The 16,157-nt window shown below is 45.1% G+C and overlaps 1 protein-coding gene across 7 annotated transcripts in view; it reads right to left on the bottom strand.

Annotated features, from left to right (window-relative positions):
* The window catches only part of RNF213 (ring finger protein 213), a 127,725-nt gene that overhangs the window by 40,510 nt on the left and 71,058 nt on the right, over positions 1 to 16,157 (bottom strand). For 5 of the 7 annotated variants that reach the window (XM_060395801.1, XM_060395802.1, XM_060395800.1 and 2 more), the window contains 10 exons: positions 12,437 to 16,042; positions 10,176 to 10,312; positions 9,675 to 9,770; positions 8,687 to 8,805; positions 6,253 to 6,372; positions 5,653 to 5,747; positions 4,924 to 5,059; positions 4,517 to 4,655; positions 1,760 to 1,951; positions 871 to 1,016 (listed from right to left, as the gene is read on the bottom strand). In XM_060395801.1, coding sequence (XP_060251784.1) covers positions 871 to 1,016; positions 1,760 to 1,951; positions 4,517 to 4,655; positions 4,924 to 5,059; positions 5,653 to 5,747; positions 6,253 to 6,372; positions 8,687 to 8,805; positions 9,675 to 9,770; positions 10,176 to 10,312; positions 12,437 to 16,042 — 4,786 coding nt within the window. The remainder of the gene's footprint in view (positions 1 to 870; positions 1,017 to 1,759; positions 1,952 to 4,516; positions 4,656 to 4,923; positions 5,060 to 5,652; positions 5,748 to 6,252; positions 6,373 to 8,686; positions 8,806 to 9,674; positions 9,771 to 10,175; positions 10,313 to 12,436; positions 16,043 to 16,157) is intronic. The other 2 variants (XM_012186467.5, XM_060395799.1) reach the window with 1 other exon arrangement.

Raw genomic sequence — 16,157 nt, forward strand, 5'->3', positions numbered from 1 at the left:
GTCTTTCCAACTCAGGGATCGAATCAATTTCTCTTATGTCTCCTACATTGACAGGTGGGATCTTTACCACTAGCGCCACCTGGGAAGCCCCCAGAAAAGCCTAGCTAGCCCTAAAGAGAATACAATCTGGGATAGACCAATATTTCCACAAGTTGTAAAGTGCTTCGGGAACCTAGGACCAAAGTGAACCAGGAACAAGCAGGCTGCCTGCAGGGAGTTGGGTCAAATGCTGCTCAAACCAAAAAGACCTGCCTTCTAGCGGATGGGGTGCTGGCCCCCAAGTCATGTGCTATCACAGAAGAGTAGGGTCAGTTTTTGATAGGGTATGAAAAAGAGAAATACTCTCTCCTCAAGAGAGAGATTGATTTGAGTTTGTCCAGAAAGAGTGACAGAAAGCTTATCGAGAAATCTAAGTTCATCTTCAAGTATTTTGACATCTATTTTTTAAAAGACATCTGGCTTTTATTTAAAGATTGAACTATAGTTGATGTATCATGTTACTTTCAGTGATCTGATGTCTGCCTATCTTATGAAACGATCACTATAATTTAAAAAAAAAGCTATACATAAACTTTGAAAATACTACTTCATGTATGAAAGATGACATTCCCAAAAGTGGTGTGTGACCACTTTTCCTGGAATTGGGGTTTTCCTGGAATGCCTGTGGCCAGATGACTTGGCAAGGGAGGACAATGATGGCTCAGTCTGGGCAAAGGTACTACTCTGGTCACTGGTGCTTGCTGAGAGGGGCTCAGCCAGAGACATCCTGGTGCCCTCGTTGTCCAGGGGACTCAAATGGAGATGACCTATGACAGGGTATCAGGGTCTCCTCCTGCAGAACACATACCCTCCCACCATTGCTGGGCTCACCTGCATTTTCTGTGATGTACTGAGTATGGACCCACAACTCCTCCAGATAGTCCTTGATTCTCCAGCTAAATGGGACACTATTGGACGCCTTCTCTGGAAGGTTTATGTAGTTCTGCACCACGATGTAAGACATCTCTCCTTTAGACCTGCAACAGGCCAAACAAGGGCTAAGAATTAAGTGGTTACTGAGATGGCACTCAAGATGCAAGATGAGATCTACTTCTGATGCCAATTCCTCTTCATTTTCAAGTACTAGGAGGCGTAGTGGGCTGCAAAGACAGCCCCCTGGTCTACTGAACAGCTCATTTTTATACTATAAAAGAACTGAAGGATGATCTTATATCATCACTGGGTTTTACAGACAAAACAAAAACAAACCACAGTTGGAAAGCTGGTTGAAATCGTGGACAGAACCAGTCTGGTGATGTCTGAACCCACTCTTGCCCTATACCTGTACAGAGAATCAGAGCCACCTAAAAGCCAAGCAAGGTTTTGGTAGGCCAGCCAAACTTGAGTTACGTAAGATCAGGCCTAGGGACAGGCTCTGCGGTTCCCGTCAGTCATAGGCAGGAGGAATAGGAAAAACAACATAAATGCTTCCTTACATGCAGCTTCCCCTGCAGATGAGGTGAAAGTGGACCATTTTAACTGCAAAGGGTGCTCTGAGCACAAGGAAATGAAGAATGTCAAGAACGAAGCAAGAATTTTTCAGAATTGTGTCAACACTTTGTTACTGTTGTCATGCCCTTGAGGCTACAAAAAGGGCCAACTTCAATGTGATTCTAAAATCCAGACTAATATTTCATCGAACATCTGGGAGAACCTATTAAGTTTGCTGCTATGTTATGGGTTTATTTCCCTTCCCAAGAAAAGAAAGTCTTCTATTCACCTTGTATCAATCGTCACAAGAGGAATGTTCAGAAGTTTAACGTCATTGAAAATAAACATCCAAAGTTCTCTCGCCCAAGACGGACAGTGTGGGTTGACCAGCAGGTCAAGGTTGCCGTCTCTGTCCACGCAGGAGATCACGCTTGCCAGGAGGGGAGTCACAGCGCCCTGGACCCGCTTCCAGAGGGTCTGCCTGTGAGTGGGAGAGACAAGTCCGCTCAGGTTAGAAGGACCACAGACCATACTGGGATGCCCAAATCCTTTTCAGATTTTGTGCCTTCATGGCTGTAACAAAATATCTGCTCTACTATTCCCACACTACAGCTGTGTTTTTCATGTTTTTTACATCATTTTTAAGTACTAGAAGAGATTAAATCAAACTAAGATTACAGGCAGGTCAGGAAGCAACAGTTAGAACTGGACATGGAAAAACAGGCTGGTTCCAAATAGGTAAAGGAGTACGTCAGGGCTGTATATTGTCACCCTGCTTATTTAACTTACATGCAGAGTACATCATGAGAAACGCTGGGCTGGAGGAAGCACAAGCTGGAATCAAGATTGCTGGGAGAAATATCAATAACCTCAGATATGCAGATGACACCACCCTTATGGCAGAAAGTGAAGAGGAACGAAAAAGCCTCTTGATGAAAGTAAAAGAGGAGAGTGAAAAAGTTGGCTTAAAGCTCAACATTCAGAAAACGAAAATTATGGCATCTGGTCCCATCACTTCATGGCAGATGGATGGGGAAACAGTGGAAACAATGGCTGACTTTATTTTTCTGGGCTCCAAAATCACTGCAGATGGTGATTGCAGCCATGAAATTAAAAGATGCTTACTCCTTGGAAGGAAAGTTATGACCAACCTAGACAGCATATTCAAAAGCAGAGACATTACTTTGCCAACAAAGGTCCGTCTAGTCAAGGCTATGGTTTTTCCAGTGGTCATGTATGGATGTGAGAGTTGGACTATAGAGAAAGCTGAGCGCCAAAGAATTGATGCTTTTGAACTGTGGTGTTGGAAAAGACTCTTGAGAGTCCCTTGGACTGCAAGGAGATCCAATCAGTCCATCCTAAAGGAAATCATTCCTGAATATTCATTGGAAGGACTGATGTTGAAGCTGAAACTCCAATACTTTGGCCACCTGATGTGACAAGCTGACTCATTTGAAAAGACCCTGATGCTGGGAAAGATTGAGGGCAGGAGGAGAAGGGGATGACAGAGGATGAGATGGTTGGATGGCATCACTGACTCAATGGACATAGGTTTGGGTGGACTTCGGGAGTTGGTGATGGACAGGCGTGCTGCAGTACATGGGGTCACAAAGAGTCGGACATGACTAAATGAATGAACTGAACTGAAATGAAGATTAGAGGTAGAACTTGAAAGGTCCTTAATTTTATCTCTAATAGATAGGAATTAGTTCATTGAAAAGGCCAAGTAGTATTGTTTTATTTTGTTACACACTTGTTTTCCAGAACAAGTATCTATGCTCTATAAATAAACCAAAGAATGACCAAATTCACTTGAAAAGTATGTCATTTGAAGAAAATCAGTTGTGAATAGAATATAATAAAGAAACCAAAGTAAACTCATTTCACATTACATTAAATAAGAAAGCATGTCTTTATCTAAGTCACTTCAGTTGTGTATGACTTTTTGTGACCCTATAGACTCCTCTGTCCATGGGATCCTCCAGACAAGAATACTGGAGTGGATTGCCATGCCCTCCTCCAGGGGATCTTCCTGACCCAGGGATCGAACCTACATCTGTTACGTCTCCTGCATTGGCAGGCATGTTCTTTACCACTAGTGCTACCTGGGAAGCCCAGCAAATGTAGGAAGTTCAGTAAGTGAAGGGGTGGTGTCAAGGGTACATAGAAAATACAGATTTTTAAGAAGCATTTATCTAAAATCCATACAGAGGAACCAAGAGAAACAAAAATAATTCCAGGTCCAAACCTGATCCTTCAGAAGTTACAACAGGGAAAGAAATGAAAAATAACTAGAGAAAAACAGAAGCAGAAAAGCCCTACAGTTACAAAACCAGCATCAGTAAGCTCACATGGTCAATTCAACCTAGATGTTCCCACATGTCCTTCTTGCCAACAGTGTGGAGATACATCCCGGCTGAATCCAAGCCTCTGGATGAGTTAAGTGTTTTCCTGGAGTCAAAGAAACTGAGGGCCATATTGGTGAAGTCCCAGGTCTTAGATGACCTTGCAGATGGGATGGGCAGCATCTTCCACTGCCCGCCGTGGGATGCAGAGCAATACCCTCTCCCTCAACCATACAGGTTGGCATGGGCTAGTCTTGAGCACAGCATCAAGGTTTGTAGAAAAAGGACCATGGACAATAAGTGAATACTTTGGGTCTTATTTTCGTGGTTATCAAATAACTTCATGCAGGAGGTCTAGGAAAAAAAGTTCTTCCCTACATATCTAACACCTCTTTAATTTACCAACCTAAAAGGGCAACCATGCCTATGGTGATGCACATGGTAGTAAAAGTTTACATCTGATAAGAACAGATGTTCTTGTTTTTGTTTTTTTGCTATGAAAAAATTTAAAACACACGAAAGTACAGAATAGAGTCAAGCAAACCCCATACAACTTACCACCCAGATTATCTTGTGCTCTTCAGGGAAAAAAAGTCGATGGCTCTAAATTTCTCAGAGGTTTGGAAGGAAGCAGCCCCTCAGCTTGGAGAGCCCTGCGCCCAGCCCCTCCCCGCCTCCGGGGCTTCCTTTCCTGGCAGTACCTGAACGTGCCGGCCTCCTGTAAAGCGTCCTGATTGGAGGCCTCCCTCACCACCCAGTCCTTCACATTGCAGATAGCGTTTTCTTCCTGCTTCATTAAAAGGACGTAGAGGCGCATCTTAGCGACCAGCAAGAAAGTGGCTGTGGAAAAGCAGAGCAGACGTGCATTCAGCACATCCCTGGGCATCGAGCAGTGGGCCCGGCATCCCGGACCCATCCCAGCAGGAAGGGAAGCCCGTCTCCTTCGGCCAGGCCGAGTCTACAGAAACCCAGAGGCACACATATAGATTGCCAGAGAGCCAGCTGCTTCTGGGAGTAATGGAGAGCTACAGTGGGGAATGACTCAGGGACTGATGGAGGAGCTTGGTTGGGGTGTGGACAAGAGGAGCTCCCACACCTCTGTACTCACTGTTTTCGTCTAAGAGGCTGAGGAGGATGGACACCCTCTGAACGCTGCGCTGACAGTCCTCATTCTGGTCTCTGAGCATGCCCACGGCACCCTGAATACAGCTTTTCAGCAGCCTGGTGGTGTCCAGGATCTGCATCTGTCGACAGACAATCAAGCCTTCCATTTCTGCTACTTACATGTCAAGAAAAGCCAGGTGATGGCAGAGATGAGGTCCAGGCACTGGGTGCAGGGGCACAGTTTTCCTCCTGCCCAAGTTCCCACCACATGCCCTTGTCAAGTTCCCCTGAGAACCACTGTGAAGGAATTCCCTGGAGGTCCAGTGACTAGGACTTTGCACTTTCATTGCCGTGGGCCTGGGTTCAATCCCTGGTCAGGGAACTATTAATAAGACCCTGCAACCCATGTTGTGCGGCCAAAAAAAAAATCCACTACAAGACAATCCTATGTGCCCGGAGACCTTATCAGTGGTCAAGCAACAGAGCAAAACTGTCCAGGGGACACCAGGAAAAGCCAAGGTCAGATCTGCTGCTGGTGATCCACCTGCACTCACAGAGGCAGGGAGAGGAGTGCTGGGCTGAGCCCTGGCCAGCTGAGTCCACTCCTCCGACCCCTGGGTGTAAATCTAAGGAAGTGGAGCCCACAGCCTGAGGGCTTAGAGGGCTAGAAAGAGTGAGAATTTATATCATGTTCTGGTCCGGAGGCTGGGCTGGAGTTCATCTCAGGACTTACTGTCTCCATTTTTACCTCCGCCACTTGCTGTGATGTGACTGCCTCAGTTTCCATCACCTCCTCATCATCTTCTTGGGCTCGGCGTCCTACCTCCACTGCAAAGAAGTAAAACAATGGAGCTACTGTTCAGAGGCAGAAGTGGTGGTGGGGATCGCTGGCAACATCGTGTGCGTTGTATGCTGGGGATCTATCCGGGTTTCCCTGGCACCAGCCTCAGAAAGGGGCTCCAAAGGAGAGACCTTCAGTCACACAGATCAGCCTCCGATCGCCCACTGGACGTGGTCCACCAGTGGCAACCCAAGCTTCCATCCTGGGCTCAGATGGCTGATTCGGAAGCCAGGGTAAATAGAATCTGACATGTTCCACAGGTACCTGCAAAGACCTTGTGGAAATATTGTCTTCTCCTGGCCTTGAAAACAGCAGACAGTGCCCTGGATTCATCAATACTCAGTTCAGCAAATGTGTCCCGAGCTCTTGCCAGGGGGCAGGTGTCGGACTGCGGGACAGTAGCCTAAGCACCTGTCCTTGTAGCAGAGTGCACACCTCCTGGCTTCCGCTCCCACCATCCTACCTCCCCGAGGACCTTTTCTGTAGACTCACCCTTAGCGGGATCTTCTGGTTTGAACAGCTGGCTGATGGCCACATCCTGCAGTTTAGTTATGTCTGAAACCATGACTGTGGACCTCCGGAGGTCGTCGATGTGCACAGAATGCCACAGCCCTGGGAAAACAAGCCCCAGAATCTTCCCTGTGTCCTCTGGTTTCTTCCTGACAGTTGTAAGCAGGGATACACCATTGTCCTGATGTTTTAACATACTAATGAATGAATGATTTGTATCCTAAAGTCTAATCCCTTGAATATACACAGGAAACATATAGATGTCATGCTACAGATGTTAACAACTTTAGCATGAAAATCAGTTTTAAGAACTGAAATGACTAATATAAAAAAGTATTTAGAGAAGGCTCATTATTCTTTTATAAATGTATTATTAAATGTTCTATATCATAATCAGTAGAGGGGTGTGAGACAACAGCAAGGTTTGCCTGTTATTAACTATGAAATTATTAAACTAAACTATTACTTGCCTATTTGCTAGAATACCAATTTTCTCATATAGGAGATTCCTTGGAGATTCTTTGGGATCAGGTCCCAACAAAACAAATATTACAATAAGTCAAACCACACAAGTTTTTCGGTTTCACAGCATCTATAAAAATTTTGTTTATATTACACTGTATTTTATTAAGTATGCAATAGCATTATGTCTCAAAACACGATGTACATGCCTTAAGTGAAAAATACTTGGGACATTCCTTGTGGTCCAATTGTAAGGAATCCACATGCCAAAGCAGGAGACACAGGTTCAGTCCCTGGTCTGGGAAGATTACACATGCCTCAGGGCCACTACGCCTGTGCATCAGAACTACTGAGCCCACACACCCTAGACCAGTGCTCTGCAATAAGAGAAGCTACCACAGTAAGTCTGAGCACCACAACTAGAGAAAGCCCAAGCATAGCAATGAAGACCCAGGGCAGCCAAAAGTAAACAAATAAAAATACTGTACACACACAAAAGAAAACAACCAAAAAATACCATATTGCTAAAAAATGCTAACCATCATCCTAGCTTTCATCTAGTCGTAGTAGTAACACAAAAGGTCACTGACCACAGGTCACCATAGCACATACAATAATGAAAATGCTTGAAATATTTTGAGAATTATCTCAAACACATGAGATAATTCAGAGACATGACGTGAGCAAAGGCGTTCAGAAAAATGGCGCTGAAAGACTTGGCACAAGCCTTCAGTTTGTCAGAACAGCAGTATCTGTGGAGTGCAATAAAGCAAAGTGCAAGTAAACAAGGTGTGCCTATGTAGTAAATATTTGGTGAGTCTTCATCAGGAAAAAAAGAGAGATTAAAGATAGCATTTTCTGGCCCCAGAAACAGGCATTAAGTATCCACACATTCATAACAATGCTAGTGGGAAATATCTCTCTGCATTATCCATATAGTAAAAGGGGAGGAACCAGAGATTAATCAAGCATGTATCAACAAATAATGAAGTATTGTATGTTGTAGCATGAGTCTGAAGATGAAGTGTTTTTTGTTTTTTTGTATCAATCAGCTTTAAGAACGGAGAAGGCAATGGCACCTCACTCCAGTACTCTTGCCTGGAAAATCCCATGGACAGAGGAGCCTGGTAGGCTGCAGTCCATGCGGTCTCTAAGAGTCAGACACGACTGAGCGACTTCATTTTCACTTTTCACTTTCATGCATTGGAGAAGGAAATGGCAACCCACTCCAGTGTTCTTGCCTGGAGAATCCCAGGGACGGCCTGGTGGGAGGCCGTCTATGGGGTCGCACAGAGTCAGACACAACTGAAGCGACTTAGCAGCAGCACCAGCTTTAAGAAATCTAATTGCATTTGAAACAAATACAGTTGAGATTATGTGTGTGTGCTCAATCACTCAGTTGTGTCTAACTCTTTGTGACCCCATGGACTGTAGCCTGCCAGGCTCCTCTGTCCATGGAAATTTTCCATGGACAGAAATTTTCTGGAAATTTCCCAGGCAAGGAAATGGAGTGGGTTGCCATTTCTTCCTCCAAGCGATCTTCCCAACCCAGAAATCCAGGCTGCATCTCCTGTGTCTCCTGCATTGGCAGGCAGATTCTTTACCACTGAGCCACCTGGAAAGACCACTGAGATTAACATTAATCTTCAATATCAGACTTTGTACATCATAGGACCAAACAGTGGCTTGGGGAAAGAATCCAGCAGCAACGTAGGAAACTGCCTACAATGCAGCAGATGTAGGTTTGATCCCAGGGTCGGGAAGATACCCTGGAGATGGAAATGGCAACCCACTTCTGGAAAATCCCAGGGACAAAGGAGCCTGGCGGGCTACAGTCCATGGGGTCACAAGAGTTGGACATGTCTTAGTGACTAAACCACCACCACCACAGGACCAAATTAGAAATAACTTAAATATTATTATACAAACATATTTATAAATATTTCGGTCCTACCTCCATGGAATCCTACATAGGACGTTCCACTTCCCATCCGGGACAGTTTTGTGATAAAATTGACTAAGATATAGTTCTTATTTCCTTGTATCTTATTGATTTCATTCATAGCAGAATACCTATTTTAAAAACAAAAAGCAAAGACAAAACAAAACAAAAGAACAAAGAAAATAAGCAAAATGAACATTGCAAAATGGCTAAATGGTGTCCTCAAAGAGGTCAAGTTTCATCTCACTTTTTTTTAAACTTTAAGTAAATTTCACACCTTCATGCTTGTTATCCTCTCTTATAAGAGAACAGGGGCAAGACTTCTCTAAATAGTCTCATTTCTTTCCCCCATTCCTGTGTTCCTCTCCTTTGAAATGGCATTTTTTATTAATAGGAACCCTCTCTTATAATGCTTAATAAGCTTGGTCAGATGCTACTAAGGGTAAGGGCAGTGCTCTTGTCCATTTCAAGAAACAGAGTTCTGTGCACAACCAAAGGACAAAGACAATCATGATATGAAATATGGTTTCCAATGCTTTAGAAGGTCCAAAAATTACATTTAGCATCAAGTAATAAGGGGATGCAGTTAATTCTAAAAGCATCAAATTTCCACTACAAACAACTTAAAGCTGTCAAATAAATACAACTGAAAGCATTTAAATACCATTAAGGCCCCTGAACTTGCAGTAAATTCATATCTCATAATTTGAAATGAATAATGACCAAATCTTTGTCAGCTAAAATATGTTTCAAGGATACTCTCTTATATCCTGCTAATATTCTGTTATTTATACTTCTTGCATTGGCTATTTTTCCATTGTTAAGAGCCTTTTCTCTGTTGGTTTCTCTAGTCCATATTTAGGGGAATAAAAATGGAGAATAATTTTTATGTCTATGTTTATTCTGATACTATACAGTTTTTAAGGAAGAAATTCTTTAGGAGCTCCTGAATAAATTTGGGGTATCCTATGTAGTTTCTGAGAAAAAGAACAAAACATACTTCGCTGAGGCAATGAGCTGAGCACTCTGACTTCCATCTTCAAAATCTGTTTGAATAACAAGAATTTTACAACTGGCTGTGTGAGCTAAGCAGTTTCTGAAAGAAAAAGGAAATTATCCAAGTGAGTTTTCTGTCCTAAAAGTTGGTGATAATATTCTCCAAAGTGATGGGAAACATAAGGGGTATATAGGAAAACTATTCAAGTGGGATTTTCCCCTGTAAGGTGAGTAGACATTCCAGTGGAGAGAGAAAAAAGCCCCAATAGATGCCTCCTAATGAGACCTAAGGATGCTGGATTCAAAAAAGATGTTTTCACAGAGGATAACCGAGATCAGGACACTTGGAGAAGTAAAACGCATCCTTTTCAGAGTCACATGTTCTCAAGGTTCACTAGCCAAAGCTGGTTAGAAAACACCCGTGGTTAATAGTCACACATATGAAATACAAAGTGGTTGATCCTGAGGAGGGAGGGGAGCGGGAGGGGAGGGCAGGGATCCTCACCGAACTTCCTTGAGGAAAGAGTATTCGGTGTCAAACTGTTGCAGTGACAGGACGGTGAGTTTCACAGCCCAGTCCTTTACTTCTGATTCTAAAAGTTCACAGTCATGACTGGTTAGCAGCCTGGAGAACGTAGTGATCTGCAAAGGCAGGAAATTACAATCATTCTATGGAATGCAAGAAAGCGTTGTCTCCTAGATTCAGATCCAAGAAACATGAGGATGCTCAGCAAATATCTTCTATGGGCTCTTCATTGTGCAGTTGGTACACAGATCCAACTGGGAGTCCAAACCCAGAGGAGTTTTCTAACATGAGGTGGTGCTAAGGCAAACAGAACCTACAGGATCAAAGGTATTGGAGAGAAGACTCATCCTGCCCCTAAGATGTCTTTGAATCTTCTTCCTAGATTCCAACATCTTTTCCTGCTTTGAACCCTGCTTGTGATGATACCTTAGCACTCAGAACAAATACCACTTGTCCTTTGCAATCTTACTTCAAACTTTCCGTGGAGCCGGCCATTGAGGTCTTCCCCACATCTGTTAACCAAATCTCCCCTGCTACTGGATCACACCACACAGTGCAACCAGTATACTCCTTAAGGGCACGCTGCCAGGTCCTGAATCATTATCTCCAGGCTGGCCTTACCACTGAGCTTCCCATTCCTATATCCAATTGATGACAGACTACCTAGATGTTACATCAAAGCCCATCCCAAATGAAATCCATCATTACCTCCACCAGACTTGTTGCTCATAACTAGTTTGTGATTGGCAGGAAAGCTATGACAAACCTAGACAGTGTATTAAAAGGCAAAGACATCACTTTGCCAACAAAGGTATCACTTTGCCAACAAATGTCTGTATAGTTAAAGCTATGGTCTTTCCAGGAGTCACGTATGGTTGTGAGAGCTGGACCATAAAGGCAGAGTGCTAAAGAATAGATGTTTTCAAACTGTGGTGCTGGAGAAGACTCTGAGAGTCCTTTGGACAGCAAGGAGATCAAATCAGTCAATTTTAAAGGAAATCAACCCTGAACACTCATTGGAAGGACTGATGCTGAAGCTGAAGCACCAATACGTTGGCCACCTGATGTGAACAGCCGATTCACTGGAAAAGACCCTGACGCTGGGAAAGATTGAAGGCAGGAGGAGAAGGGGACAGCAGAGGATGAGATGGTTGGATGGCATCCCAGATGCAACAGACACGAAGTTGGGAAAACTCTAGGAGATAGTGAGAGACAGGGAAGTCTGTCATGCTTTAGTCCATGGGGTCACAAAGTCAGACACGACTTGTTGACTGAACAATAACAAAGATGTGATTAACCAAACTTCTGGTCAACCAAGGAAGAAACCATGGAGTCATCCTTAGCCTCCTCCATCTCCCAGAGCTCCTATAAAGAATCAATCTTTATCTCTGTCAATATGAATCCTTACTATGTCTCAATTGCACCCGTCCATCCTTTGACTGAACTGGTACTGCAGCCTCACTACTGGTATATCTTATCTGTGAGTCTTTTTATCAGACTTTTTTCCCTTTCCTCTCTCAGGTAGTGGGACACATTCCCACACACATTTCTCCATCACTCCCTTTACACAGGAAAGCAAAGCTCCTTGGTGCCACTGAAAAGACCCTCCATGAAGTCTCTCTGGCTATATCTCACTGCTATCTCTCAGAACTTAGGGCCTTGAGCTTTGGGCTTCAATAGTAATTACTCCGGGTTTCCTGCAAAGACTGGGTGTTTTACACCTTGACATCCTTGCTCAAGTAGGACCGTCTGCTTATAATACCTTCCAAATCATACTTTACAATCAGCTTGATGGTCACCTCTTAAAGACAAGTTCGTGACCTCATCCTGATCTGTGTTGCTACTCATTGCCTTTGTGGATAACACTGTCATAGGATATCAACAGTACCCATTCATGTCTTTAAACCTTACACTGTATGCTGACCAAGGACAAGCCCTGTGCCAACTCATCTTTATATCCGCAGAGTCCCGAGTGCATTACTCAAATGTGGTATTTCCCTTGTTGACCTGAGCACTGTGCACAGCACGGCACAAAAATGGGCACTCAAAACTTGGTAACACTAAACATGTAAAAATATGTAGGTCTCCTTTCACTTACCACGGAGAGGAACCAAAAGTCTCAACACGTTCATTTATGGTTCCTATACACTGACTGGCAAAGAATCTTGAATTCCTGATGCTAGGAAGTCAAGGACCCAGAGGTGAAAGAGGAAAAGGGTAAAACACAGAAAGATAATCACCTCTGTGAAGATGGCATGGCGTTCTGAATCCATTGTGCGAAGGTGAGCCTGGAGCAAGTCTGCAAAGGAGTTATGCTGCTGCCTGTAATAGTATTCTTCTGACAGGGACTGTGCAGTGAACTGGCCTAGTGCGGAAGCATTCAGTCGAACCACAGCATCAGGGGTGGCACAATCCAGCAGCACTGACTTGGCCTGCTCAGAGACTTTCTGGTAACGTTCACCAGTCAAGGCCTCGTGCCCTAGCTGCTCTATGACTTGGAGCACCACAGAGGCACACGTGTCTGAGTGGTACCCAATGAAGACATCAGAAGGGCTGTATTTGGGTCTGGCTAGAAACTGCTCAGCTTTCACATCTATAAACTTCTCCACCCAGACCTTGAGCTCTTCCACGATATTCTTCTGCCATTTCTCCAAAACAGTGTTGATGTCCAGATAGTGCTTCTCCAGCCGGTTAATGAGGGGGATGGGGAAATGTTTGTAGACGACATCTTTCTCCTCAATGACTATCAAGCGGAAGTCTGGGTGAACCCGACATTTGACCCGATGGGTCCCCAGACCAAGGTCCACGTACTTCTGACCGCCGAGGTAGACGTAGTATTGATTGAGTGCATCGTAGAGGCTCTCATAGAGGTTCTGCAGGTTGAGCAGCACCACCATCTTGCCAGTTTCCATGCAGATCTTTACTCGGTTGATATTTCGGCAGATCTGGGTATACTCTTGATCTTTGGGAAAACTGGATCCAAAAATAATCTCTGGTTGGTCTGTTTTGAAGAATGTCTGCTGCAGGATCCGCAGGGCCACGTAATTTCTGGTCAGCACAAGCAGGTAGCGGGACTCGGAGTCATCCAGCTCTCTGCCATGCATCTTCTGAAGATGGCCGTATATGTTCTGGTGGATCAGCTGCATTGTGCTGACCTCCTCTGTGTACTTTGCCTCAGGTAAATTGGCTGAAAAGATGTCCAGGGCATGAATGTCGTCTTTGCCACTGAAGTTCCGAAGGACAGCTTGTGCAATGTCTTGAGGGGAAGGCTCCTTATTGGAAGCTTTTGCTGCAGCAAAGACCATTTTAATGAGGCTGTAGTAGTCACGAAGCCCAAAGAATTCCTTGTCCTGCCTCTTACACACTGTTTCGTAGGCTTTGGCAAAGGATGTGAAGTATCCTTGGATTTTTTCTTGGACAAGGCGCTCTGAAGCACAGATTCCCTTGGCACTCTCAATGAGCTCTCTTTCGTTGGGGCTGCCACGTGACACAAATATACCCCGGTTCATCTTGGCGGGATCCAGGGCCCAGTTGGAAATGCCTATGAAGCCAACTTTTTTGTGGGGGGCAGGATCGTCTTCAATACATCCATCTTCCAGCAATGGGTGCAGTGCCTTCAGGGGCATTTTGGGTGAGTCTTCCGCTAGTCCAACCTCATCTAACACCACCACGGAGACATACTGCTCAAGGTCCTTCCCCTGCTGGAAACGGGCACACTGCTTGAAGGTGCCTATGATGCCCTGTGGGGTGGAATGTGGACTGCACTGGAATGACACCAGATGGACCTCCTTCAAGTGCCGGAAGAGGTCCGAGTGTGCAGCCTGGCCTTGCATGGCGTCTGCCACAATGGTCTTGGCGAGAGATTTGGAGCTGCCGGGCTTGCCCACCAGGAAGAGAGGAATCTTGAGCTCAATGCAGATCACCATCATGAAGACGTTCTCCTTCAAAGCCAAGTTCCTGGCGATTGTTTTCCTCAGAGATACATCATTCAGAAAAAGATCCTGGGTTAGCGTTATCTCATCTAGGATAACCCTGCTGTCATTATATGGTGCTGGAAAGAACTTGCAGATAGCTTTCCGATAAGATTCCTTCTTCTCTAAAGAGGCGTGGTAACATACCCCAATGGCCAGAACCAAGGACCAGAGGACAGGATCTCTCTCAAAGTCATTTTGGATGACCCCAGTCTTAGAGAGAAAGGAATCCAGCTTAGACAAGAGCATCTCACTGTGGTCGTAAAACCATTTGAAAACTTTCACACAGCGTTCTACATCCCTGAGGCTGACAAAGCTGCACTCATTTTGTCTTTTCCTCATGAAACCCTGAGAGGCAGAAAGCACTTCCGTGATTACATGAGTCTCGCTCTGTACCATCCTGATGGACTTCACCAGTCTCTGGACAATCTGATGGATGTAGAGCTTTTCTGCAGAGTCATTCAATTGTCCAAAGTCCCACACCAGGGGGATCAGGCTCGGTGGCAGAGCATGGACACGGTACACCAGCTGCCTCAGGGGGATGGAGCCAAGCCTCTCAGTGGTCTCTTCTGCACTAACCCTGTACCCCAAGCCAGCTGACTCCAGACGGCAGATCATCTTCTGGGTGTGCTTCCGATAAGGGTTGCAGGCTGCAATGATATGCAAGCCAGAATTCTTAGCCAGGGGCTGGCCACCCACTGTGTGGTCACATAGGACCTCTTTGATGCAGCTTATGGCCTCCGTGGTGTTGGCTTCATCGAAGAACAAGATGGTGTCCAACTGATATTGGGCCTTATTGAAGCAGGCCAGCTCTTCAGCATCCCTGACCTTGGAGTAGATCATGTCGGCAGTTGTTCCTCCGTGGACCTTGACCAACTTCATGGTTTCAGCATCAGCACCCCCACGCCTCAGGTCACTAAGGAATTTAATGAGTCTGGTTTTCCCGCAGCCGGTTTCTCCCATGATGATGACGGGGATGCCGCACCGGAAGCGCATCTCAATGGCAAGGATCTTCAGCATATTATCCGTGGTAAGCTCGTATGTTTCATCAGGGTCAGTGGCCCACTGGATGCCCAATGCCAGGCACAGCTTTTCAAGTTTCTCGTGTCTGGGCAGCTGGTCAAAGTCAACGTTGAAGGGCACTCTCTGAAGCAACAGTCCCTGGTACAGTTGCTCTGTCATAACATCCTTTTTGATTACTTTCCCACTCAAGCGGTCTATGGCATCAACACCACCGTTCTGGTTGGACCGGAAATGGAAACCTATAAACGTCATGGATGTGTGGTCACTGTTGAAAAAAACGTATGGGTGGGGCTCCGACTCCCACCTCTTCCGGAGAGAGAAAGGGGCGAGGTCTTCTTCTTTGACCCCATCCATAGTGAATGTGTACTTCCCTGGACTTTGGTCAGATGTGTGAAGTGTAGGTGTGGCGAAATCTCGGGCCATGAAGATCATGAAGGTGACCACAAAGTTCTTGAAGCCCATCAGTGTGTCTCCAACAAAGGTGGGATCACAGAAGAGAGAGGCCTCACAATCTCGGAGCTGGTAGTTCAGGAACTGAGCAAAGTTCCAAAGTTCTGACCAGGATGGGTTTATCACCCCGCAGTAAATCAGGAGGTGTTGAATGCATTCGCCAGGGCTGCCCTCAACAGAACCTTTTCGGTACTGGAATGTGTCTAGGTTTTCTTTCTGATGGAACCGTCTTAAATATTGGTAAGGTCTCTGGAATGTTTCACTACAGAATGCTCTCAGATCCATTCCTGGCTCTTTGTAGCTCTGCTGAGGACCCAGCTCCATGTTGATCACTTCTTTGGGAGGCTTGCAGGTCACTTTGGGGAAGACATCTAGAAAATTGAACTGGGGGACAAGTGCATTCTGGAAAGGAGAGACACAAATGAAATGAGTTATGGCTGAATTTCCCAAAAAGTGCTTTTGTGTTTTAATCCTCAACATGGTCTACATGGACCTTTATGAAAAATTACTTTTCATG

This window comes from Ovis aries, chromosome 11 (genome assembly GCF_016772045.2).
Source record: "Ovis aries strain OAR_USU_Benz2616 breed Rambouillet chromosome 11, ARS-UI_Ramb_v3.0, whole genome shotgun sequence".
NCBI lineage: Eukaryota > Metazoa > Chordata > Mammalia > Artiodactyla > Bovidae > Ovis > Ovis aries.